This window comes from Zalophus californianus, chromosome 5 (assembly GCF_009762305.2).
Source record: "Zalophus californianus isolate mZalCal1 chromosome 5, mZalCal1.pri.v2, whole genome shotgun sequence".
In the NCBI taxonomy this organism is placed as follows: Eukaryota; Metazoa; Chordata; class Mammalia; order Carnivora; family Otariidae; genus Zalophus; species Zalophus californianus.
Window position 1 is genome coordinate 113,059,372 of NC_045599.1, and position 26,702 is coordinate 113,086,073.

General features: G+C 48.5%; 2 protein-coding genes across 2 annotated transcripts; both read right to left on the reverse strand.

The window, feature by feature from the left end:
* Positions 1–1,717: 1,717 nt before the first annotated feature.
* Positions 1,718–13,064, reverse strand: PCYOX1L (prenylcysteine oxidase 1 like). Its single transcript, XM_027605716.2, has 6 exons — positions 12,942–13,064; positions 8,921–9,127; positions 7,307–7,481; positions 5,449–5,660; positions 3,109–3,249; positions 1,718–2,652 (listed from the first exon to the last, which is right to left on the reverse strand). Exons 1-6 carry the CDS (start codon positions 13,027–13,029, stop codon positions 1,991–1,993), a joined length of 1,485 nt encoding a protein of 494 aa, XP_027461517.1. The 5' UTR covers positions 13,030–13,064; the 3' UTR covers positions 1,718–1,990.
* A 2,378-nt stretch (positions 13,065–15,442) lies between these two features.
* GRPEL2 (GrpE like 2, mitochondrial) lies at positions 15,443–26,694 on the reverse strand. The gene is made up of 4 exons (XM_027605866.2): positions 26,515–26,694; positions 23,663–23,816; positions 22,744–22,825; positions 15,443–18,680 (listed from the first exon to the last, which is right to left on the reverse strand). The coding sequence occupies exons 1-4, from the start codon at positions 26,589–26,591 to the stop codon at positions 18,316–18,318; spliced, it is 678 nt and encodes a 225-aa protein (XP_027461667.1). The 5' UTR covers positions 26,592–26,694; the 3' UTR covers positions 15,443–18,315.
* Positions 26,695–26,702: the final 8 nt, after the last annotated feature.

Here is a 26,702-nt window from a genome sequence, read left to right on the forward strand (position 1 = left end):
GCCCAACTGGCCCAGAACCAGCTTTGGTTCACAGGTGGGAGAGATCTCTCGGCAGCCATCCTTGACCAGGAGAGAAGAAAAGGGTCTGGCACGACACAGAGCTGATGCTTGCTCTGTGCCTGGACTCTTATAACCGGTAAGACCTTGAAATTGCTTAGGCCAGTTTAAGGTTGGTTTTCTACTACTTCAGCCAAAAGCATTCTTACTGATGTGCCGGCCTCTTAGTTCCTATAATAACCAATAAGTACGTGCTACCTGCACTTCAAAGGCACCATCTTCTTCACTACCACCTCTATCACCCCAGCATAGCAAAAACGCCTCCGCCTACTTGCAGGGTATTTTGTCCCATGCTGAATTCAAATTTTTTTTTTTAAGATTTTATTTATTTATTTTAAAGAGAGAGTGAGCGTGCATGCGCCAGCAAGAGCAAGGGTAGGGGCAGTGGGGGAAGGAGAGGGAGGAGGAAAGTATCTCAAGCTGACAGCACTGAGCAGAGTCGGAGGCAGGGCTTGATCCCATGACCCTGAGATCATGACCTGAGCTGAAACCAAAAGTCAGAGGCTTAACTGACTGAGCCACCAGGGCACTCCTGAATTCAGTTATTTTTAGGGAGACGCTCCAGATTTAAGCCCTCTGAACTCACCAAGAGACCTTGGGTGAGTTATTTCCTCAAGCTGGGCTGTTGTCGCCATCTCTACAGAAAGACGGAAGTTGGCTGGATGACCTTGGGAGCCGTTCCTGTTAGGAAAGCACAGTATCAGTACTGTTTGGCAGTGCTATGTCCTCATGGTTTCTGGGCCCTCCCCCAGACCCAGATTCAGCAGTTCTGGGTGGGAACTGGGCATCAGTCTCAGCTTAACCTCAGAACTCCATCCCGACACCTTTTCACCCTTTCTTGTGCTGGGGTGAATGTTTTCGGGTAAGGTAGGGCTGCTCTCCACCATGTGGGCCCTTGTATTCTTGCAAGAAAGATCCACCCTATTACTCTTCAACCCGTGCATAATGGATAGAATGGTCGACTCTTCCAGGTGCCAGGGAGAAACTTTCCTCTTCTTATGGCCTGGTGTATTTCCCTTTTTCCACTGGTTGCCAGGAAGCTCAGAAGTATACTAACAACTTCACTGAGGTAACCATCTCAGTAACCATCTCTTGCTTGGGTCCCACCATAGTCATCTCTCCCAATATGCAGTGTTGTTGAGAGGCTTGGGTGGTGTCTAGGCACCTAGTTCTTAACTAGTTAAGACATCTAGCAAGCGCACAGGAAATAGGAGTTACTATCATGTCTTATGTTTTCTGATCTTCCCTTCTACTTTATTTGTAACCATCTGGTACATGTCTTTATTTTTATTAAAGATTTATTTATTTATTTGGGGGGGCAAGAGAGAGAAAGAGAGAATAAGCAGGGGGAAGGGCAGAAGGAGAGAATCTTAAGCAGACTCTCCAATGAACGCAGAGCCCAGAGCCTGATGCAGGGCTTTGATCCCAGGACCCTGAGATCATGACCCGAGCGGAAATCAAGAGCTGGCTGCTGAACCGACTGAGCCACCCAGGCGCCCTCGTACGCGTGTTTCATTGTAGGAACTGCCTCGCATACATTTTGGGAGTAGGCAATGAAAAGCAATAAAGAAATGTGACTCAGGATTCTCTGCCCCATATTTCCTCCCAGTTATCCATCCCCATCTTCTAGTTAGGAAATCAAGTCAGAAGCAGCTGGAGAGAATGGATTTTTATTTCTTCTTAAAAAAAAAATAAATAAAATGAATACACAGGCTTGAATTTCCTTCCCTTCTCTTCTTCTCCCCTTAAAAAGAAGCAAACACTGCGGAAGTCCTTAAGATAGAGAGGCAGAGTGGGCCGCCTGGACCTGCGCTGGAAGAAGCAGCTTGACACAGGAGGCTTGGCGGCGAGCGCAGCCTGCCCAGCCGCGGCCGCTGTGGTGGGGAGCCCTCTTCAGCGGGGGATGGACGCTCCCGGGCTGTCCCCGGAGCCCTCACAGCTCAGTCTTCACCTTGTGCATCAAATCCTTTTGGTCGATCTTGTCTAGGTCCTGGTACCAGCGGTTGTAAGCCAGCAGGGCCACGTTCTTGGCAGCCACAGCCATCACCTCCACGGAGCTGGCCGCCCACTCCAGTGCATTGAGGTGGAAGAGTTGGTCGTGGAGGGCGAAGCGCGGGAGGGTGGTGTGAGAGCCATACACGGGGTGGGCCTGCCACTCGGCTGTCTGCACGGAGTAATACGAGCGGAAGAGGGTCTTCAGCTGGGACCGGAGGAGGGGCCTGGGGGACTGGACTCGCCAAACCGCGGCCTCCTGGGGCTGCTTCCGCCGGAAGTTGGCCGAGATGTTGACAGGACAGATGTTGTCCAGAGCGCAGAAGAAGTTGGGGAAATCTGTGGTGAGGATGCTGGCAAAGGGGAAAAGCTTAGGGTCGGGGAAACCGAAGTAGGAAGAGTTGAGGTAGCCATGGACCAAGGAGACCACGGTGGGCTGGAAAGAGCCCTGCGCGGGATCGATGGGCGGGTCGAAGCCTTCAAAGGTGATGGAGCTGCTGCTGTTGTCCAGGTGTAGGGGTGTGGCGATGACCACTATGTCATAGAAGTCGGACCCGTTGCCCACCTCGTTCTCATACTCTACATAGTACAGGGGTTTCCCTTCTGGAAGGAGAGAGAATAGAGCACAAAAGTCAATTTGTTTCTTGCCCACTACCCACTGATCTCCACCTGGGGCCCAGCGCTGAGGGTAGGAGGCTCTGGGCGCCGCGGGGCCGTTGGGATGGTGGGTCCTGGGCTTTCCATGCTGGTGTGGCTGCAGAGGGAGCACTGGACTGGGAGTCAGGAGTCCAGAGCTTTTGCTCTAGCTCTGCGGCTGACTAGCTGGAGGGCCTTGGGCAAGGCTGAGGCTCACAGTCCTCAGTGGTCAAATGAACGGGGCTGGCTGAATGCGAGTCTCAGCTTTCTGGCTCTGACATTTGAATCAGGACGACAGTGCCCTCTGGTGTCACTGGGCAGTGCTGGAACCACTTTTCCCAGACCAGGGTTTAGGGACAGACTGGTGGAAGTGTTCCTGGTCTAGGAAATCGAGCGGCCACGTGCCCTGCTCTGCTCACTCACCTGTATTTTGCAGGGTCACAGAGGTCACTGTGGCATGGATCACGTTGGCCTTGGTGAGCTTCAGCAGACCGGAACAAACCAGCTTGTTACCTCCCTCCACAGACCACAGGCTGCCCTGGGCCCCAGCTAGCGACATGGCTCCTGGGCAAAGAGGGACAGTGGCCAGTGGGTTCTCAGAATCACTGGGCTGTGGGGCCGGAGAGTCCGGCACCATCCTACCTGGTGGGCCTCCCTCTCAGGCGAAGACTCCCCCAACATGGGCATAGAGAGACGACACATACACAAATACAATAAAATGTACAAGTGAAGTGAAAACAGGCTCAGTGCAAGAGCCATCTATAAAAGATCACAGATGGTAAGATTCTGTTTATACGGACTACCCAGAAGGGGCAAAGCCCTAGAAACACAAAGTGGATTTATGGTTGCCCAGGTCTAGAAGGTGGGGGGTCGTCAGGGAGGTGATGGCTACAGGTATGGGGTATTCTGGAGGCAATGAGAATATTCTAAAATTGATTGTGATAATGGATGCACAACTCAAATTCACTTTACATTGGTGAATTGGGGGCACCTGGCTGGCTCAGTCAGTGGAAAGTGTGACTTTTGATCTTAGGGTTGTGAGTTCTAGCCCCATGTTGGGTTGTTGGGTATAGAGATTACTTAAAAATATAAATGGGTGAATTGTGTGGTATATGAATTATATCTTGAAGGCTACACACAAGCTACTGGAAGAGTGAGCAGGAGAGCCTCGCTGAGGGAACATGTGGTGGGGCCTGAAGGCTGGGAAGCAGCTAGCCACGTCAGCAGCCAGAGGGACCGCATCCTGGGCACGAGGGAGGTGCTTGTCAAATACAAACCTTTTTGTTCATTTATTCAACAAAAATGGGCTGAGGGCCTCCACTGGTCCAGGCCCTGTTCTAAGGGTTTGGGATACATCGGTAAGCAAAGGAGACAGAGCTTCCTGCCCTTGGGAAGCAGACATTCTAGTGGGAAGAGACGAAAGAAGTAAATGAGTTGGGAAGCTAGAAGTTGACACTGTAGGGTAGGACTGGCACTGCTGGGGGCAGGGGGAGGCGTCCATGTGATTGAAAACCGGGTGGTAGGGTAGTGTCAATGACAAGGAACATCTGGACAAAGACATGGTGGGGAGTAAGAGTTTACCATGACTGTGTCTCAGGGAAGGATGTTCAGGCAGAGGGATGGCCGCCCAAAAGCCCCAAGTGCACCTGGAACGCTGGAGACGTGCAAAGGAGTCCAGAGTGGCTAGGCTGGGGTAAGTGAGTGGGGCAGGTGGTGGGGCCTGGACCATGGAGGGCCTTGCAGGCCACTGGAAGGACTCTGGCTTTTACTTGAAGGCAAGTGGGAGCCTTTACAGAGTTTTACACATAGGTCTGACCTGACGTGTCTTGTTTTAAAAGGATTATCCAGCTGATGTATTGAGAATAGCCGGCAGGGGGCAGGGGGTGGGGAAGGGGGGCCTGGCAGGAGACTTGCAGTAATCCAGGTGAGGGATGCTGAGCTTAGACCGGGAAGGAAGCAGTGGTGGGAAGTAGTCAGATTCTGGATATATGTGGAAGGCAAAGCAGATGAGATTTCTTTCCTTTTCTTTCCTTTCCTTTCTCTCTTTCTTCCTCTCTCTCTCTCTTTCCCTTCCTCCCTCCCTCCCTCCCTTCCTTTGCAGATGAGATTTCTTGACATACCATGTGATGGATATGAGAGAAAGCAGGAGTCCAGGCTTTGGCTGGAGCAACAGAAAGGAGCTATTACCAACCAAGCTGGGAAGACTCTCGGAGAGGCAGGCTTGAGGGGAAAGGTCAGGAGCTCAGGTCCTGAGCGCCACCCTGAGTGCCCACCAGGCCCACCAGTGGAGACATAAGGGTAGCACTGGACATGTGAGTCTGCAGTCCCGGAGGGATGTCTGGGCTGGAGGTCATGCTTGGGAGTCAGTGGGCGCGAGTGTGAGTGGTTGAGAAGCAGACCAAGGACTGAGCCTGCACTTCCATGTTAGGGGGTAGAAGAGAAGGACCCAGCCCGCGCTGGAGGATGGCAGGCGGTGCATATGGACCCCAGTGCGGCCGGTCCTGAAAGCCGCCCAATCGGGAGTGGTGGAAACACACCGGACCTAAGACCTGAGCTTTGCTTCCACCATCTGAGAAGTGGGGTGAACATTATCTCCTGCCAGTCTGGACGGCCCATACCAGAATCAAATAGAGTTGAGGCAATAAGGTGGTTAGGCAACTGTACTGAGCCTGGTGAGTGTGAGGTTGTTACGGGGAGCCTAGCCCATTCTGGGCACTGTGCGCCGGGGAAGGGCAGGAGGCAGGCCGAGGGCCTGAGGCTCACCAGCGAAGGCGGGCATCGCTGCGGACTGGCCATAGCTGGCCCGCAGAACGGCAGAGACGACATCGTCGATAAAGCGCTGGGTGACGCCCACCTGAAGCAGGGACTCGGCCACGGAGCGCTGGGTCATGTTGACGAAGGCAGACTCCCCCAGCGAGTAGAGCAGCTCCTCCACGCCCGAGAAGGCATAACCATGGGCCTGGTACTTATAGATCCTGGAAGACGTGCAGAGTTGGAGCCCGTGTACAGAACGGCCTTTTGGCTGAGCACCCACTCCTGGCTCACCGCACCCGGGAGGCCCAGCAGGGCCCTGCCTCTCTTCTCCATGTAGTGAGTGAGAGAGGAGGCTGGTTACTTGGCCTGTTTGCTGACCCTGGTGGGCCTTTCCCAGCCACAGGGACAGTGCAGGGGGTAAGGCAAATATTCTCGAACCCCACTAGACCCGGCTTCGCATCATGGCTCTGTTAAAGGACAACTACGGCACCTCTCGGAGCCACTCCCTGCCTGAGGGCACAGAGGGGACCACCCAAGGGTACTACCGGGCAGCAGGCCAGAGCCCACCCCCACGGACACATCCCGCTCTCCAGCAGCGCGGGCTCTGAGCTGGCTTCTAGGGCCGTGCTGGACCCGATGGCACCTGCCTCACGCCAACGTCGTCACTCTCCGTGCTAGCCCAGCCTGGCCTCCCTCTGGCTTGCTCCGACAGGGCTCCCACGCACCCCCCGAGTGCTCGTCTCATCCCTCCACAGCTCTCCCAATCTCAGGGACTCATCGGCTGATGGATTTCCAGAGGCACTGGTCTTTGAAATGCTGCCTCTGCCTGGGCTGCTTTGTTAATGTGTTGAGTCTGCTCATAATGGGACATCCAGATAGAGTTCCTCTCCCACGGAAGAGAAAAAGTCAGCATTGTAGGTTTGGATAAAATGGACAAGGGAGAAAGACATAAGAAAGAGGGGGTAAGGACATTATGTTTGGGGGACACCTGAAAGTAGAAGGTAGAGATGCTATGAGGAGCACAGGTGTGGGAGCGGGGAGAGTGGCGAAGCGCCAGGACCCAGCAAGGAGGCCAGGGGGCCCCCTGAACGTCTGCGTCTGGGCCAGGGAGCGGGGAGGCCCTTCTGGGAAGAGCAGGAGTGCCGGATGGCAAGGGGGTCAACGGTGAGAAGTGGACAGAGTGACATCGGACCACTTGTCCTCATCGTCGGAAGGAGTCGGGGAGGAGGCCGGGGCCCAAGGAGGAGGGAAGTGGTGAAAAATGGAGTTTGTTCTAGATGGGAAAACTGGGGGACAGTAGGGCTGTAAGGGCATGGCCCACCGGCCGTATGAGGCCTGTAGATGTGCTTCATTTGGCTTATTTCTAAGATGAATTGGTTGCATATACTGAAAAACCAGGAGATTTCACACATCGCTCTGGATTTCCAGCTTCTTCTAAAAAACTGGAAGACCTAGCCCCAGGAGGTGGGCCTTCCCACACGGCAGAGTGCTGGCCGCCCCCTTCAGGTGGGGCCCTGCTCTTCGGGGCACCCCACTCCCACTCTTCTCTTCCACCAGCTGCCTCCGCTTACGCACGCCCCAGGTATGCCCTTGTAGGTGGCTGCATCTGCAAGCCCTGCCCTGAGTCATCGGTTTCGCGGGGGGAAGGAACACTAGCGTGACAATACCAGAAACCCCTCCCCGCACCATGTCCATCCAGTCCTCGTGCTGGGGGCTTGCCCGGAAGCAGGACTGAACTGTGCGGGGCTCTCATGTGCAAGCGAGTCCCCCTTCTCCTTCTCGACAGTTTCCAGCCCAGCCGGTTCCTTCCCCACCTCTCTTCTGCGCTCCCTCTGGGACACCCTCCCTGTGGCCTGCCCCGCCGTACCTCATGAACTTCTCCATGACCTCCTCCACCCACATCTGCAGCCTCAGGAAACTGATGCCGTAGTGCCACCAGAGGCGGAAGAGGTTCAGCAGGTACCAGTCGGTCTCCTCCAGCACGAAGTGCTCCCCGCTGAAGATGGCGCTCCTGCCCACCACCTCTCGCCGGTGCCTCAGCCCTGAGGAGACAGGGAGGAGCCTCAGGTCCCTCTCAAAGGGCCCTCCCAGGAGATCCAGCGGTGCCTGAGCGAAACTTAGGGTCCTCCTGCAGGATGCAAATGGACCTGCTCCATTAAAGGGAATAGGGACACACTATGGTTTGTTCATCCGTGCTGCTTGTTTAAAGCAGTCAACGGATGCACTGGGCAGGCTAGTCGATAAAGACGTGAGAATTAAAATAATGTACCAGCTTACAGGTTTTTTTTCAACAGGGATGCACTCAGCCATGAGTGTGGGAAATTCAGATGTCATCCCAGAATGGCCAGGGACTGACAGCTGGCTCTCGGATGGCAGCCCTGGCCACTGAGACCACCTGGATGGAGTCCCAGCTCTTTGCAAACGCGACAGCTTACAGAGCACGGGGACTTCAGCATCTCGCTTTGTCCTCTTTCAGCCTGGGAAGAGGCAGAAGAGATGACAGCACCCCCAGTTAAAGATGTAGAAACCGAGGCTTGGGTCCTAGGACCTGCCCCAAGTCACGGGCTTTGTTTCTTTTCTCCCCATTTCCTGTCCCTGAGCCACTCAGTTCCCCATCGCGGAGGCCACTTGCCTTCAGCATCCTTCCAGAGATATTTTCTGCCAACACTCCTAAGTATGTACATATCCAGGAGCTACTCCTCCTCTGCCCCCACATACTATACGCGGCTCTGCACCTTACTCACATACTGTGTCTCCAAGATTGTTCTATACTTGGGCCTAAAGGACTTCCTCAATCTGGCTGCTGAATAGTCTGCTATGTACTGAAACAGTATTTACTCTCAGATCCCAGTAGGTGGGCAGGTGGGATATTTTCAATCTTCTGCATCACAACGCTGTGATGAGTAACTTCGTCTGTATGCCACTTAGCTCTTCTGCGAGTACCCGTGCAGGGTCACTTCCGAGAAGGAGAGTTTGGGTGTCAAATAGTCTGTGTATTTGTGGTTTTGCTAGATGCTGTTGGGGTTGAATCCAGCTCTTACTCGTCAGCGGCGGGGCCGCAGCAGAGGTGTAGACATTTCCTCAGGAGATCTAACACCCGTCTTGCAAGAGGGTGGCTGGGTAGGGAGGATTGGGGGTGACGTAGTGCCTACATCCCACCTAGAAGGATGCCAGGTAGCTGGCAAGCACACAGCATGTGGAAGCCATTATGACTGTGGCTACTGAGAGGCAGCAAATTGAAAGGGAAAGAAACTGGCTTGGGAGTCAAACCTGGGTTCTAATCCCGGCTCTGCAACTAACTCACTGTGTAACCTCAGGCAAGTTCCTTCCCCTCTCTGGTCTCAGCTGCTCCATCTGTAAAATGAGGAGATGAGGCTACATGACCTTCTGGCCTTGACCTTTGGGGCCCTCTGGGAGGAGCCCAATGGCTGCCACTAGCCCTGGACGCAACACGCGGGGAGCCTGGGCACAGTGCACTCACCCAGCTGCTTGACGAAGTCCTGCATGTGCAGGCTCAGGGAGTGGAAGGAGGCGGCCCCGCTCTCATAGTGCTGCTTGTTGACGGAGATGGTGGCCAGGCGGCCGCCCACAGTCCCCTTCTCGAACACGTCGATCTGTACCCGGGGGCCGAAGTGTTGCTGGAGGAAATGGGCCACGGCGGAGCCCCCGATTCCGGCCCCAACCACAGCTGTCAGCAGGCCCGGGAGGCAGAAGAAGGGAGAGACAGAGCACTGGCGTGAGGCTGCAGGTCCCACCCTCACCGCCCCCTGGGAGGCGTTTCCCAGGCCCTTGCATTTCGCAGGCTTATCACTCTCAAAAAGGAAATCCTCGGGCTAGTTTTTTAGTAAAGCTATTTACAAAGAGCAAAGGACAACCTGAAAATTGTCACCTACTGTAATGCTCATTTTATAATGAAAATGACACATTAGCAGGAAAGAATCTCAACATTTTGGATGATCACTTAAAGAGAATACATTTAGTTTTATACAAACTCATTACATTGTCCCTATTTTCATTTCACTCTGAATTGGTGAAAACCTGGTCACTGCAAGTACTGTTAGGTGAGATCAATGTTTGGGAACCACTCCTTAATCTGGGGGTCAGCAAACTACAGCCTGAGGGCCAACTGTAGGCCCACGACTGTTTTTGCAAACAGAGTCCTACTGGAACTCTTTCTGGAGCTTGTTTCTGGCTGCTTTCGTGCTAGGGTGGAAGAGATGAGTAGTTGCCATGGAGACTGAATGACCTGCAAAGCCTAAAGTATTTACTTTCTGTCCCTTTACTGAAGTCAGCTAACCCTTGCTCTAGGGCAACCTACCACCTGACACTTTAATCACTTCCACATTCGGTGTTTGCCAAGAGTGGAATGCACCCTGGGACGGGCCGCTCACTACTGTGCAGGGCGCCCTATGCCGGTTTGGACTCTTGTTCCGAAGTTTCAGCTTTGATGTCTTTGGGGATCTTACCATCCACTGTCTTTCCTATGCCTCCTGCTTTCCTACTGTTTGCAAACTTGTTTCATAAGCCATGCGTGTTCCCATCCAAGTCACTGATAAAATGCTTCGCTGGCGATGTGGGCTCTGAGGGGTTACGAGGCACCACTGTCCAGACAGAGCCCAATCTAGATACTCAGACTCCATAACACTCTGCAAAGACAGCAAGGCGGCTACGAAGCTACTGAACTGGACAGCCACACCTCCCACAACCTGAGACCCAGCTTTCCTCTCATCTGGCAGTTGGTCCAAATAGAAAAGGAGATAAATCTGGTGTTGATTTGTCCTTACTGGACCCCTGTTGGACCCATGCCAGAGGAGGGGAGAGAAACAAGCTCCTGTCAAGAAGGCAAAAATACAAGGTTATGATCTGGCCTCCGTTCACTTATGCACTCCCTGCCCCACCCCAACACTCCACTTGCTTGTCTGCCTCGACTTCTTTAGCTGTGGAACCCACGACTTTGCTCTCTCACCCTTGTGCCGCGGTCTGCGTTGCTCCCTGTCAGGGGTGCTGTTGCCTTTTGCCTCGCTGCTTCTGTGGCCCCCACGTGCAATTAGAGCGTGGCTTGCCTCGCTCACCGAAGACAAGCCGGGTGTCACTCCCACATATTCCTACAGCACACGCTCCTTCCCCGGGGCCTAGTCCTTGCACGCTATCCTCCACTGGTCCGTTGAAGGGCCGAGAGCAGCTCACCAGGCCCCCGGATCCTGGCAGGCAGTAAAGCTAAGTATTTGTTGCATCTTGAAAAAAACAAACCACTTCCTCCTCATTTCCAAGAGTGCCCTTAGCCTTTTTCAACCGGTGTGCTCCCCCCAAATTATCCATTCTTCAGAGGAATGAACATCACGAGGCCTGGAAGCTGCCCAGAGGGCTACATGGAAGCAGAAGAGCTCACCTCGTTGAGAAGCAGCACATTCAACATATTCAACGCCCACAAACTGACACCCACTCCCTGGTACATGATAAGATGTGCTAGGGCACTAGAGAATCAAGCAGGGCTTTTGTCCTCCCGAGCTCTTGCAGGGAGTGGGCAGACAGACTCTTGCACAATGAGCTATGACAACATGTGACCAAGTGCAACAACAGGGTTCCAGGGAATCCTGAGGAAGAAGCAACGAATTCCGCCTGAGCATGCAGGCTTCACAGGGGAAGTCACGTCTGACCACGGCCCTGGAGGACAACCGGCTTTGCCCAGTAGCAGAAACACATTCTCCCCAGCAGGAGCAGGGCGGGGGTGTGTGTGTGTGTGTGTGTGTGTGTGTGTGTGTGTGTGTGTGTGTGTGTGTGTGTGTGTGTGTGTGTGTGTGTGTGTGTGTGTGTGTGTGTGTGTGTGTGTGTGTGTGTGTGTGTGTGTGTGTGTGTGTGTGTGTGTGTGTGTGTGTGTGTGTGTGTGTGTGTCTGTGTGTGTGTGTGTGTGTGTGTGTGTGTGTGTGTCTGTGTGTGTTGGGGGGTGGTTAAAGGGTCCAACGTCACACTGAGGTATTCAGATTTCACCCTGCAGCAGAGTGGGGGTGAAGTCATCCTCACAAGAAGCTCCTCCTGGGGCCAGGTAGGCAGGGATGAGGCAGGCAACCAGCTGTGCACTGCTGGAAACAGGAGTGCTGGGAGGAGGCCCTGCCCCTTCCCAGGGGCCAGTGTGAAGTATCTTGCTCTGTTGCCCATTTTTGAGAGATGAAGGGAGTGTCTTACCCTCCAGACACGGCCTGCCTAACTTCCCCAACCTTCGGAGCCTGGCTCAAAATCCACCTTCTCCCTGAGGGTCTTCTCTGACCATACTAGCTCTCAGGATTCTCTCTCCCTTGAAAACCCTAAACTCTCAGTCCCAAATTGATTTCTGGCAGGCTCGTCTGTCTTAACCCTTTACGGCTTGAACTGAGGTTTTGTAATCCAAAGAAGCCTTGGCACTGTACTGGCCCAATGTCTGTGGTGCTCCTACGGGACATGCTTCCCCGACAACAAGGGTGCAGAGAGGGCCACTTAGTGGAATGAGGACTCTGTCCCCTCACACCAGAAGCCTAGCATCTCTGCCTGTGGCAATTTTATATTCGAGGGACTGGAAAATCTTTAGGAGTCCTGTCGAGTTGAAATGACAATTGTTAAGAGAAATAAACTGCAAACAAATACGGAACTCTAGTCAATGAGATGCATGGGGAAGTATTCAGCAAGGTGTCCTGATGTCTGCAGTTTATTTTGAAATGCATTAAGATGTAAGATGAATTAATGGGGGGGGTGATGGCTATGTAAACACGCAAGTATAGGAGCAGTTTGCTAAAGGCAGAATCTAGGTGATGAGTACACAGTTGATCACTGTTCTTTCAGTTCTGCTGTACATTTGAAAATTTTCAAAATAAAATAATAAAACCCAAGATGACTGCTGTTAAAAAGTTCTCCACTGTCACTCAGCAAACTGATCTCCAGCAGACCTACCATGGGCTCTGTCTCCTATTCTCCCCAAGGTTTTCGCTTAGATGTTCCTTCTAGGGAGCCCTCCAGAGCCCTCCCAGAGCCTGGAAGATGGACGAAGCGCTCTTCCCATTGGGGTACCTTTTCGGCCTTACCGCTGACTTCCCTGTATTGTGCAGTCTCGCCTCCAGACAGGAACTACGGAGCACTGTGCCTGCTACACAGACGGTCCTCAATAAACCTTTACGAATGACATCACCCAGACCCGGTCCTCTCTGTTATCCATCGAGGCGTCCACCGCAGATGCTCGATGCCCCTGGACCTTCTGGTCAGATCAGTGGCCAGTCCGGTCCCAAGCCTCTCTTCCGCCCCCGGTAGCCGTCGCCACATGCCCATGCCCCCCCGGGTTCAGCACCTTGCCTACCGCCGGTCCCCTTCCTCGCCCAGTGTCAGTCCCTCGCCTCTTCTCCAGCCAGTTCCTTTCCCGAGGACCCCTCCCCTCGCCCAGCTTCCTTCCCCTTCCCCCACCCGGTTGCTCCCGGCTACAGTCCCTTTTCCCTCGCAGCCCTCCCCCCGCGCAGGCCCCCACCCCGTCCTTCCCGCACCGATTTTGCTGGGCCGGGCGTCTCCGCCCGTGGCGGCGGCGGCCAGGAACGCGGCCAGCGCGGCGAGGAGCCGGGCAGCTCGGGCCATGGCGGGCGGCGATCCGGACAGCACGCCGGGGCTCGGCGCTCGCGGGTTGGCGCTGGGCTCGCCGCCCCGCCCCGGCGCCCCACTGGCTGTTCCGCCTTCAGCCCGGCTGGCCACGGCCTCTCATTGGTCGGGCAGCCGTCTCTCTCTCCAGCACGAGGCGCTCATTAGCTGCATCCCTCTCTGGCAGGCTCGGTCCGTAGCAGCGCCCCCCGTCCCGCCTCCTGGATACGGGTTCCCCATTGGCTGGCTCGTTCTGCCCACGAGCAGGTGTGCGCGCTCCCGGTGCTCAACATCAGGACCAGGGCCCGGCTGCGGGAAGATCGATGCGAGAGGCGGACAACCTCGGTTCCAGGCTAACCCCTGCGAGTTCCTAGCTCGCTAACGGGCCGTCTCTGTGTCTCCTTCGATTTCCCTGCTCTCCCTTTCTAGGCGTTTGTGACAGTCACATGAGATCAGGGACGTGATACCACTCGGCAGCGCCTGCAAGTGCAGCAAATTGCAGACCAAGCGTGCGCAGCCATGGTGGCTAGACGCTCCCCTCCGCGTGTGTGGAAACAAGGCCAGATGCTTTCGAGACTGCTGTCACTGATGTGCATTTGCAGGTTCTACATGCAGTTTGTGTCTCTGCCGTCTACTTAATCCAAAGGGAAGGGTTTCATCCAGTCTCTTCTCAAGAGGGAGGAAAGGTAGGAAGGGAGGCATACGCTCCCATTTTCACCCAAGAAAACAAGAGCTGCTCAGTGTGGTTAGTTCATTACATGGTGAAGGACAGATTCCTCTAGTGGAAAATAAAGTTGGGGATGAGTTTCAGGATAAATAAGGGAAACCCATATTTAATTCGTCAGATTGTGGCTAAGAGAGGAGACTGAAAGGATTCATAAGATAGTAAAAGAGCATACAGCTGGGATTCTAAGTCAGCTCTCTTGAGTCATAAAACTGCCAACCTGGTTACTAGTAAAGTGGTAGACGAACAAACATGCATTTCTTATAATCTTAAAAGAATCCTGGCAATGTTTGTGTCAGAATAAAACTTTTTAAGTTCATTCCCAATGACTCAAGATATTCCCTTAAATTTTTTGTTAAATAAGCATTCATCAATTACTTTGTGCCAAGTTCTCTTATGTGCTGACTTAATCCAATCCTTGTGGCTTCTTGGTAAGGTAAATTTTACTAACCCCAAAACTCCACTCCCCCCCACCCCCAAACAAAAGGCCTCACATATTTATTACTGAACCAACCTACTGGTGCAGAAGCATAGGAACAGAGGAAAATCATCTTTCCAATAAAACATGTCTATTGTTCAGGTAGTAGTGATGTTTACACTAGGAGACCAGGAGTGAAGCTGGGTGACTCTATCAAGTTCCCTATTGCCGCCTAACAAACTACCCCAAAACTTAATGGCTACAAGTAACAATCATTTACTTTGCCCATAAATCTGTGCTTTGGGCAGGGCTCGGTGAGATCAGGTCATCTCTGTTCCATGTGGTGTCAGATGGGGCTGTTCCCCTAGGGGCTGGAGGATCCACTTTCAAAATGACTCGAGATGGCTGGCAAGATGGTGTTGGCTATCAGTTGAAATCTCAGCTAGGGCCCAGTTCCACTCCACAAGCTGCTTCAGTTTGCCCTTAATTTGAAGGCTGAGTTCTAAGGGTACACATCCAGAGATAGGATGGTTTGGGTCCAGAAACCAGCAGTCACTTCTACTACATTCTATTGGTCACCCACAAAGTCCAGATTCAAGGAGATTTGGAGCCATGTTTTAAAATCTGCACAGTGAACTTGACCATGTGGACAGTCTGAGCGGATAGAAGTAAGAGTATACTTCCTAGCACTGGGACTATGGGAAGCAATGGATTTGGGAACCAGGGTATACAGACAAGATTGGAAGAGTAATGAAATCCAAGGCCAAATTGCTGGAAAGGCTGGCTCCAAACAGGGCCACTCAGCCAGGAGGCTGGGTATGTAGAGGCCAGCTGAGAAGCAAATGTACAAAGCCAGGCAGACCTTGGCAAGGACTCGTGGAAGCTGAAGATCTGAGTAAAGCCACATGTCAGTAATCTGGTTGAGAGGATCAGAAGTCCAGCAGTTCAAGTGAAGTGGTTAAAGCGGATAAGACAATTAGACCCAGGAATAAAGTGTAAGAAAATAAGGCAATGCCAGAGAAGGCAGAAACAGGAGTCCAGATCTAAGAAATACCTAAGAATCAGAATGAAGCAAGGCCAAGGAGGTAGGAAAACAGGTAAGACTTCAACACCAAAGCAGGGTGTAGAATGATGTCTACACTGCATCCATTTGGCTGGGCCGCTGTGGGATCTCAAGGTACCTCTGCTGAGTGTCGATTAGGTGGGTCAGCAGTCAATGAAGGGACCATAATGTCAATATATAGGCGGACAAAGACACTAAACACATGAACTGCAGCTTTGTCAATTCAGGTTTTTATTGAAGTTGCTTCTGAATATTCTATTTCATCCTTAGTTTTCCCTATTTGATTTGCTTTAGTGTACAAGAACCTTTCTTCACTTATCAGATTCTTTGCCATGAAAGAGCACCAATTAACTTATCAGTATCAAACTGATTCCCTTATGACACTGAAGAAAATCTGTACAAGGTTTGTAGAATCCATGTACTGAAACACCAGGGTCCCCTCTTCAAGTGAGCCAACGCTTCCTTACATATCTGCAGGCCTACAACATTTTTTCGCTTTGCCATCAAGATCAAAGTAAAGAAGAGCACACACGCAATTTTCTTGCTCCTCCAGTCTAAAAGTGTGGATTTCTTGCATTAGTTTAAAAAACACAGAAAAAAACAAAAGCTAGAAGGAAAATAAGTCACTGTGATTGATTAAATCACAATTTTTTTTTATAGAGAAGCAGCATTTAACCAGTTTTCCCCTTTCCCTAGACTTTAGGCAGCTATAAAAACATAGGCAAAATAACATGTATAATAAAAAGTAATAAAAATAAATATTTGAGGGCCTACTGCAGTAGACAATTTACACATTTTGTTTAATCTTCACAATACTGTGAGGGAATTATAATCATGGTACAAACAAGGAAGCAGGCTCAGAAGGGTGAAATGACTGGGGCCCAAGATCACACAGGTGACCGGGCTGGGATTTATGTTCAAGTCTATGCCTCCAGAGCCTAAGCTCTATTACGCTGCTCTGGCTCCCAAAAGCCCAACTTTTTGAGATTCTTACCATTGTAGCTCCATCTTCTAAATTTACACTTTTAAGTCTGCATAACTACTGAATAATAAAAGAACTTAAAAGTTATTCTCAATCTACTTGCTAAAACAGGAGTTTGCAAGGTATATTAGAAAACTCTTCAAGTACTTGGAACAGTCCATACCTAAAATGATGGTTGTTCTAATTCACTGATAATGACAGCTAGTAAATCAAGAACACATAGGTAATTGCAATTGGCTCCTTTTCTTGTTGCCACCATCTGTCAATCTCAAAGGAATGAAGGCAAAAAAAAAAAGACAAATTCCTATTGTGAAATCCAACTGCTCATTAAATTTACAGTATGCACTTAGTGGAAAGCCCAAAGAGGTTCTGGTTTAAAAATCTTACTACCAGTCTTTTGTTTGCTTCTTAAAAGCACTCATTTGTTTTTTTCTAAGTACCTAATTCTGGTGGAGATGGCAGGGCCCATTGGGGGATGGCTTTATTGATACATATGAGGAGTCTGCTAGAACTATCTATGATGTCTAAGAGGATAACTTTGAATACTCCACAGAATGGGGATAACTAACTTAAAAAGCCTGAACCTATGCAATCTGGACATCTAACAATCTTTGTCCACTGGGGACATATTTGCACGTTCATTATAGAACTGTTGGATCTTAAATGATTAAAGGTAGTATCTAGTTGTTCCTTATTCAAGTTCTTACTGAAATTTAGGTTACTAGTTGTAGACATTTTTTGAGTCCAGTCTTAAAAAGACATTTTCATGCTTAAGAAGCTGAAAGGGTGAGATGAGATCATCATTAAGGCCTCTTTGAACATTAAAGTCTCCGTAACTGACCTCCTTTCTAAAGTCTGACTGGTAGGTCATTCACTGGCTCATTTACTGAACAGATCTTTTACAGAACACCAGCCATAAGCAGGGCTAAAAAAAGTAAAAAAATAAACATATAGGCTCATTAATTCTAGGAGGTCAATACATAAAGGACAGCTAGATGTTAATAAACGTAACATAAAAAAGAGAGGAAAACTAGAAAATAAAGCTTATCGGTGTGAGAGAGGTAGTGATTTGCGAGTACCAAGTAAAAAAGATTCAGCATAACTAAATAAAATGAGAAATTGTGGAAACCTAACATTTTTGTCCTGACTGCCTCCCTGCATAATCTAACAAAGGATGATGAGGCAAATCTGACACAGCAGAAACTTTAAGGACTAGTGGAGACAAAAGCTGTAGGTAAATTACCTACATAGACTGATTTGGGTCATTAGCTATTGGTGCTGTCTTGGTTCCCCTGAAATAATTATATACCTAGGGAGGCCGAAAATAACTGGAAGGTAACTCAGCCAGGAAAGCACAAGGATTCTTGGTCATACTCGCCAGAAAAGAACCTGGTATGAATTTCTTGATATTTCCTTTCTATGCCTCCAGAGCCTGAGCTCTGTTATGCTGCTCTGGCTCCCAAGTCTTGCCTGGGCCTTGCTTAGCCCTTGTAAACGGCAGTCGGAACGGGACAATGCATGCGCACATGGCCCACCTGGCGGGGACCGCAAGAACAAAGATGGCGAAAAGGCAAATAAAACCGAAAGGGGAAATCCTGAAAACCTGTGTGTATACAAACCAACCCGGGCGGTCTAAACTCATGCAACTCTAAAGCTTTATCATCTAAGTACCCAGCTGTTGAACCAATCCCTACCATCTCCTTTTCCCATGAAGTACAAGATCCTATATAGTTCCCGTTATAGGGACCATTAGAAAGAAACATTCAGTTGAAAATACATGAACACATACTCATTTCCACATTTTAAAAAGATTTTCAATTGACAGTCATCAGAGTACCAATTTCAAAATAATTCTCTTAAACATACTTGGATGAAGGCCATAGGATCACTTGTCACATTGTTCAAGTGCCCAATGGCAAGACTTCCGATGAGACCAAAGAGGTCACATTAAATCAGTAGAGTATCTTAGAAATAAAGCCAATATGACTAAATCCAAAACAGATCACATGAAGTACCTCATGTACAATACAAACCTAGTTTAATAAATAAAGGAAACACAGGTGACTGTACCCTGGAACATTTGGTTCCTCATGGCCCATTCACAGTCTTCTCTGAGACTCCACGGCCACTTCCACCCGGGCAAGTCTGATGGTGCGGCCGTGAAGCTTGTAGCCATCCTGCCTTACTAACGCCACGGTGCCAGGCTGCACCCCAACACGAGCTGGCACGTGACAGAGGAGTTCATGCTCATGAGGGTCATATTTGTCACCGACGGGTGTCATCTTCTCCAGGCCATGTTTGGCAAACACGCTTTTTAGCTTTGCTTCTAAAAGTGACAAGCCTCGGAAGATCTTCTCCAAAGTGAGCTTCTGGTCCCCAGGCTCTGTTTCTTCAGAAATGCACTCTCTAGTCTTCTCCAAAATGTCTGCCACTTCTACCAGGTCCTTGCAGAAACTCTGAATTCCTAGAGAAACCAGACACTTTTACTGTTTGTGAGGAAATCACTTTGCTCTTGGGGGTGACGTACGGGGAAGGCCCAGACAAGTGGCTGGTATACTGGATACCCCAGGAAGTGGGAGGATTGCCACACAGGACCCAGGGATCATCATCAACGATCATCACCTTAACCCAACTGACAAACCGGGGTTTCTCCTGGAAGGCATATGACTGGGAAGCCTACTAGGGAAAGGGGAAGATGGTTAGAACCTAAGAACTAGGTAAGTCTGCACGCAGGAGGCTCAGAAACCCATCCTTTAAAAACTGGATCATTCTTTCTTTTTATTTTTATTGCTATTCACCTTTAGTACTGAGTTATGTACATTTTGAAAATTCTTGTAGGTCTTAATTTTGCTAAGACATACATTCTCAATAGGGACAAGATATTGGCATTTCATGGGGCAGGGGGCAATAATACAAAAGTTAGTTGACAAGACCGTGCTAAGGGAGCTTCAAGAACGGTTTATTCTTGAGGACTGGCTAAACAGGGACAGGAAAGTAGGATACTCCATAGATGAGATGGGTGTCCAACTGTCTGTTCGAAAGTTACATATATTTGCTAGAGACGGGCCACAACACTTTTAAAATCCGTTTAGTCATATGAACTGTTCTAAAAGTAAACTCAACTGTTGAGAAATCTCATTACTCCCAGTGCAGCATCTTGATTTTTCTTACAGAAATGTTAAGGAATGTCATCATTACAGATATCTATGATAAAAGCAAAGCCCTGGTGGGAACTAGTGAAGGGTGAAGGATTTTGTTCATCTGGTTTTAATCCAGGGACAGTTTTTTTTTTAAAGATTTTATTTATTCATTGGCGGGTGGGGGAGAGTGCACGCACGAGTGGGATGAGGGGCAGAGGGAGAGGGAGAAGCAAACTCCCTGCTGAGCAGGAAGCCCGAGCCTCGATCCCAGGACCACGAGATCATGACCTGAGCCGAAGTCAGTCACTTAACTGACTGAGCCACCCAGGGACCCCAATCCAGGGAGTTTTTAAGGCCAGGCATCAAAACAGGCAGCCACCTTAACTGTATTCAGAGGTAAAAAGGAAGATTATCTACAGGGAAGCAATAAAAGAGATGACAGAAAAGAAATTTTCTAGACTTGCTGCCTAGATTCTGGGAGGAACAAGTGAGAGAGGTAGGAATTCTATCTTTAACTTCTGGGTGATAGAGATGCATTATAGCATCTTGAGAAAAACAAGTTTAATAGGATTCAAATTAGTCTAATAACATACATAATGGATTTGGGGTGCTAGGGCATGACAGATGAGCAGGAAGAGAAGATATCAGAAGAAACAGGAGAACCAATGAAGGAATGCTGGTGTGACCTGGTGTGGTGAAGAAGAGGAGGCGAAGGACAGAAAAGAGTAAAACCAGCAGGCATTTCCAGGGAACCAGACTTGGTGCGATCAAAGTTCCACGAGATACCTCCCCCACCTCCACTGGGGATGGCAGCCATAAATATTAATGGCTATTAATAAAATCAGCTGGAAAGGTAGAAGAGATTTGCCAAAGGCTTGAGAAGTATGCCGATAAGATCAAAACTCCACCCAAGAGAAAAGGATGTCTCATAAAGGTCAATCAGGAGGCACTAAAGGCATCTCCTGGCTATTAAAAGAAGACATATATGCTTATAGAATTTTGAAAGCGGCAGGCTTCTGGGCAGACTTGTACACTGCCATGGTACAAAGAACCCTGGCTTCTGTTCAGTCACATTGTATGAATTTGGGTAAACAGAAGCCCAGGTTCTCTTGTGTATAGTGAGGGGTTCAGTCTCTGATTCTACCCTAATTACTGTTACTTCAATAGGAAGTTGGTGTCTGCACCATTTCTTAGGAGTGGGGGGTGAGGGAGAATCTTTATGACCTGCTTAAGAGTTACTGAGACAAAATAATTCCTGTAAGGAGGATCATTATGCTATACTACATATTAACTAAAAACAGTAAAAGCTTTCTACTTTTTTCCTACCTCCATGCTCCCTGACCAATCTTCAATTTTTCTAAGTATTCCCGGCCACTAGAAGGAAATGACCCAAGCAAGTAACTTAGGTGGCATACTGCTAGACACATTCTGCTCTCTGAATGAATACATTAGATTATCAAATTATTTTGAGCTTAGCTAATACTTGTTTGTTCCTGGGAACCTTACCAATTCTTGAGGAAATTGATATAACTGATATAACCCATCAAAGCTTGACTTCTGGTAAGCCGTTTTACCCTGTTCCCCTCAAGCAGGCAAGAGGTCTTCCCCAGAAACCAGTTGGTTTATTTGCTACAGAAATTCCTTGTAGCTCAAAGGTCAGCAAACTTTTCCTAAAGGGCCATATAGTAAATATTTTAGGTTTTGTGGGACAAGAGGCAAAAATCAAGGATCTTATGTAGGTGATTATTTAATAAATCAGAAAATTTATTTCTATAAATTTTTAATAATGAAATTCAAAACTGTATTTATGGACTAACACACAGGCTGTAGTTTGCTAAGCCCTATCCTGATGGTTGGAAATAAGACACTAAAACTTGGATGAAACATCAGTAATACAATTTGGAGGTCAGTACTTAAGCTGATACTCATAGCCTTGAAATGTGATGTCTCTAGCACTGAATGAAAAGCAGAAGGCTATGCCAAAGCACTGGGGCTGGATGGGACAGGACAGGAATGAAGTGAATCCTGTGCACAAATAGCAGATAAAATCCAGAGAACAGGAACTAGCGTGACATAGGGGAAAGACTAATAGACTGGGGGTCAGGAGACAATGGACTCATGTCTCTGTCACCAATTAACTTTTTTCAGCTCACTTGTAAAAGGAGATTGGACTACATACAATCCAAGGGCTCCTCAAGCACCTTCATTCTATGTGAAGTGAAAGTATAATGCTCTGTATGAAATTGTGAGCAAGGCAAGTAATCACAGATTTGCCCTCTACCCTTCAATTCCTGTTACTAACACTTTCATGAACACATTTGGAACGAGATGTTGTGTGTTGAGAAAAATTTCTGTAAGACCTTATATTTTATTTTTTTAAACGTGCGTCCTTCAAACGTATATATATATATTTGAGATTTTATTTTTAAGTAATCTCTACACCCAACATGGGGCTCAAAAGCCTAACCCAGAGATCAAGAGTCGCATGCTCCACAAAGCCAGCCAGGCACCCCTGAAAGACTTCAAATTGACCAAAAAGATTATTCGGTCATCAGTGAAAAAATAGATGTGACCTAGTACAACTTCCAGAGTTATCTGCTTCCGTATGGTCTGAGCCTTTGTCTTTTGAGTTATTCTATAACTTAGTAAGTTGTAAATACTGATGGTAATGCAAATGATTTTTGTCCATAGTAGTGACAATAGTTGTAGTGTCCGTAGTAATGAAAATGATTTTTGTCCACTTCATCTCTCTGCTGGAGATAGTTGATTACTGCACTATGGATATAGACCAGTTTTGCTTCTATGAAGCAAATTTTAGTATTCCTGATTGCCCATGCGTCTTGTTCTTTGGATTCTCCTCTGAACATCTTAATGATTCACTTGTTTGTTAATGAGTTAAACAGAATTGATTGTATAAGCACTAGAATGTTAAGTGTAAATGCTTGCAAAATAAAGTAACAAAGGTTTTGGTCAAAACAAAGGCAAGCATTATTTTAGCAAATGGTTGACTTGGCAACATTCCCAATAAAGATCCTAGAAAACATATGGCAAGAGTGGAAGGGCAGGGTAGGACTGGTTTAGGACCTAGATGTGTTTTTTACTATGTTCAGTTTGCAAAACTGCTAGTAAGTATCCTTAAACTAAAAGGTATTTTTTTTTTTTTTTTTGAGACAGAGTGCCCGCATGCAGGGGGCGGACAGGCAGAGGGAGAGACAGAATCCCAAGCAGGCTGTGTAGAGCCCAGTGTAGAGCCCAATGCGGGGTTCAACCTTTGGACCAAGATCATGACCTCAGCCGAAGCCAAGAATCCGACACTTAACCGACTGAGCCACCCAGGTGTCCCAAACTCAAAGGTATTTTAGTTTTTATCACAAATAAATCTCTCACCAAATATCTTGGCATCTTCAACACATCTCTGGGTTCGCCGCCTTATGTTTTCGCCATCAGCTACAGCTCTCTGGTATCTCATCTGACACCAAAAGCAAAGTCAAAATGATCAGAAAATACATGCTTGCTGGTGGGAAAGAATGTTTTTGCTTACTTTACAAACTTCACCCTTGTGATAGGTTTTTATAAAAACAAAAATTAGGAGCTGTAGGAATCTTAGATCAGCTACTACAAATCCCCAAAGCAGGAACTTACTCTTCACAGCAGCCCTGATAGGCTGTCATTTAGCCTCCTACTCTTAACACTTCACAACAGTTTTCAAGCTCATTATCTTGAGCGAAAGCTTCCTTTTTCAGACACAGCCAATACTTGCCAACCCTCTTTCTTTTGTTGAACTCCAGGACATCAAACAGGAAGTTTTAAAAATGTGTCATCTATTTGAAGGCAGTTAGTTTAGCTCCTTTAATCTTTTCCTCTTTCATTCTTATAATCCTTGATTCCTTTAATTGCTCTCACAAGACATGCTTTGCTACCTCCTTACCATTCTGGGTGGCCTTGCTTTGGAACTACTCTAATTATCGCCCTCAAAGCGTGTCTGTCACCCTGGTATGGTAGAGTATGCCAGATGGAGTCTGACTGGCAGAGTACAATGATAAATGACATATTCATCCAACAAATATCTACAGAGGTTTTACTACCTGCCAGGCCCTGAGCCTCCTCTGGTATGTAAGTACTGTGACATAACAGGTTTTTAACTACGATAGCCTACTTTGCCTAGTATACCTAGCAGGAGAGTGGAGATAGGGGGGAGAGTTAAAGAGCCAATGAGAGGAAATTTAATTTAAAAAATGGACACAAAAACTGTACGTAGATATTTAAACCAGAGAGGGGATGTGAGGGACAGACAAAATCTACTCACTGTTAAGTCCTGGACTTCCTTCTCCAGTTTCACAGCTTTAAGCTTTAAGGCTCGTTCTGCCAGAGAGGGCCCAAGCTCATCGGGAGGGTCCTCAGAACTGCAGTCCTCACCAGCAGTTCTCTGGGTGGCGGTGCTGAAAGGATGTGGCCATCCCCTTAAGTGGGAGGGAGGGGGGCACATGAAGAAATGCCATCACACACAGCCAAACTGCTTGCGGTCACAGTAACAACACCAACACTTAGAAAGGGCTTATTAAGTGCCAGACACCATTGTCAAGGTTTTACGTAAATCATCTTTACATCTCACGGTGTATGAGAGAAATTATATTATCATCTCAATTTTTTTTTAAAAGGTTTTATTTATTTATTTGAGACAGAGACAGCACGAGTGGTGGGGAGGAGCAGAGGGAGAGGGAGAAGCAGAACCCCAGCTGAGCAAGAAGCCTGACACCAGGACCCTGAGATCATGACCTGAGCCAAGGCAGATGTCCAACCCACTGAGCTGCCCAGGCGCCCCTATCATCTCAATTTTATAAATGGGAAAACTGAGGCTCAGAGAGGCTTATGACTTGCATAAGATCACACAGCTCGTATTCTGTTGAGTCAGGATACTGAACACAAGGCAGGAGGAATAGCCAGAAGTGTGGACACAAAAGTCAGCAAGAGAAAAGCAAGTTCTAATGCCCAGAACCAGCGGGGCCATATCAGAAGCGGGAATTCAAAACACAAATAATTTCTGATTCAATCCTTCATTTTACACATAGGGAAAATTAAGCCCAGGAAAGGGACTGTGTCAAACTGGAGTTAGGCCTAGAATTCTAAAGCTTTCTTGACAAGCTCTGAAGTAAGGCTCTTAAGAAACAGAACCTGTGTTAAGAGAAATTCTGAGTTGGGAACTCACTTCTGTGTAAAATCAAGTCAATTAAATACTTATAAAACACTATCCGTTCCAGACTGTGAACTATAAACAGGTGAATAAAATGGACCTTTATATTCGATCATGTTTGTCATCTACAATTTCATACAGCTCAAATGTCTGACATATAGTTGTTTACAAAGGAAGAAATTTAGGGCAGGGACTACTTTACACATCTTGGCTTATAGCAGTTCTGACTCCTCTTTCAAGGAAGTTTCCATTACACTTTCTGGATTCCCATAATCTGATCCGAAGTAAAACCAACAAAATCAATCTGTGAGTATAAAAGGTCTTTAAAACAAATAATTTACTCATATAAACTGGCATATATTGAAGAGCAGTCATCGTGGTGACATCCGTGCAAAGATTTAAAGGGGGTAAAATGAGTTTGCTTCAAGGAAGGGAGAGGGTGGGGCGCCTGGGTGGCTCAGTTTGTTAAGTGGGTGGCTGCCTGCGGCTCAGGTCATGATCCCAGGGTCCTGAGATCGAGACCTGCATCGGGCTCCCTGCTGAGCGGGAAGCCTGCTTCTCCCTCTCCCACTCCCCCTGCTTGTGTTCCTTCTCTACTGTGTCTCTCTCTGTCAAATAAATAAATAAATAAATAAATAAATAAAATCTTTTAAATTAAAAAAAAAAAAGGGAGAGGGAACAGTCAGTAGAAAGCTATGGGCAAGATGACTTTTATGTCCCAGACTTTCCAGGCCAGGCCTGAACTCAATTATTACAATCTGGTGTCAGATTATATGTGGTTCCACATTTTTGGTTCAGAAAATATGGTCACCTTAGATCTGGGGCAAATCACACAGAGTGAAATACCTCCTTCCTCCTAAACTCCTAACAAACTACATTTATCCAATTGAAAGTAGGTCATAACACTCCCAGGGCCAGTTTAAAGAGAAAATGGCCAAAGCCCAAGTCTGAAGAGGACAGTTGAGGCTGATTCCTTCAATTCTTTCTGCTCCAGAACTGGAGTGGGGGGAAATTTTATCAGAAGCAAACTTTTCTTCTGGTCACTTCCCTACATCACAAACTGCCAAAAAAGACTTAAAAAGCCCGAAACCCTGAATTCAATCTGGCACCCAGGTGCTAGGGCTGGGTGCTAGGTCAGGTGTGTTAAGATAAAAAGGTGACAAATAGTTATGCGCAATTCCCGGATTCCCCACAGCTTAATTTACATTTCAGAAGTCCAACCTTACCGCACAGTTCACTCATTTTTATACTTTCTGAGGAAGTCAAACAGAGTCGCCCCTCAGAATAATTAACGTTGCTTACTAATTAAAAGTGCCGATTCTAGAGCCCTGACTGGTTTCTAATCTGGGTTCCACCATTACAGAGTATTTGAGTTTGGGAAAGTTACTGAACTTTTCCAAACCTCAGTTTTTTCGACTGAACGGGAGAATAAAAAGAATTATCCATAGAGTTCTAGAGTCAGCATGATTAGTAATCAATAAAATGTGCCGTAGCCGATGGTGAAGAGCAGCAAATGCAACTACATAGACTCCCGAGGGCAGGTGGAAGGGCCGTTTGGAGACCAAGTCGACCGCCTTCCTTTTACCGACAGGTAAAGCGAAGCCGAGATAATGGGGAAGGGACTGGCCTAGGGTCACACAGGGAGTCAGCGGGGAGAATTCCAATTTAACTGCAGACACCTCAGCTGGGGGGAAAAGAGCCGGGACACGTACATCCCCAATTCAGTCGATGCTCGGTGCTGAAGAGTTCCCACTTCCGAGGAACGTGACCTCGGCTCTTCCTTGGCCCGGCAAGGAGGCGCTGCTGTGTGCCTCAGTTTCCTTCTCTGTAAAATGGGGCCGTGAGCGCCAGATCGGACAGCCGAGAGGCTTGGTGGGTCATCTCGCGCCCTCCAGCCCACAACCGCCCTTCCAGCTTTCTTGTCTGGCACTATCCTCAACCCCCGACCCGCGGCCTGCCTGGCTCACCTGCCCTCGGACGCGGCACTGGAGGCAAGGAGACGCTGCAACAGCCGCCGGACCGCCCAGACGGACCGCGCGGCCATATTCCCGATCTTGGCTGACGGAGACAGCGCACGCGCACTTGCTCCAAATGACGAGATAAGCGAGATACCACGCTTCCCGGCAGCCTCTGCGGGCGCTCCCAGCCCAGGGCC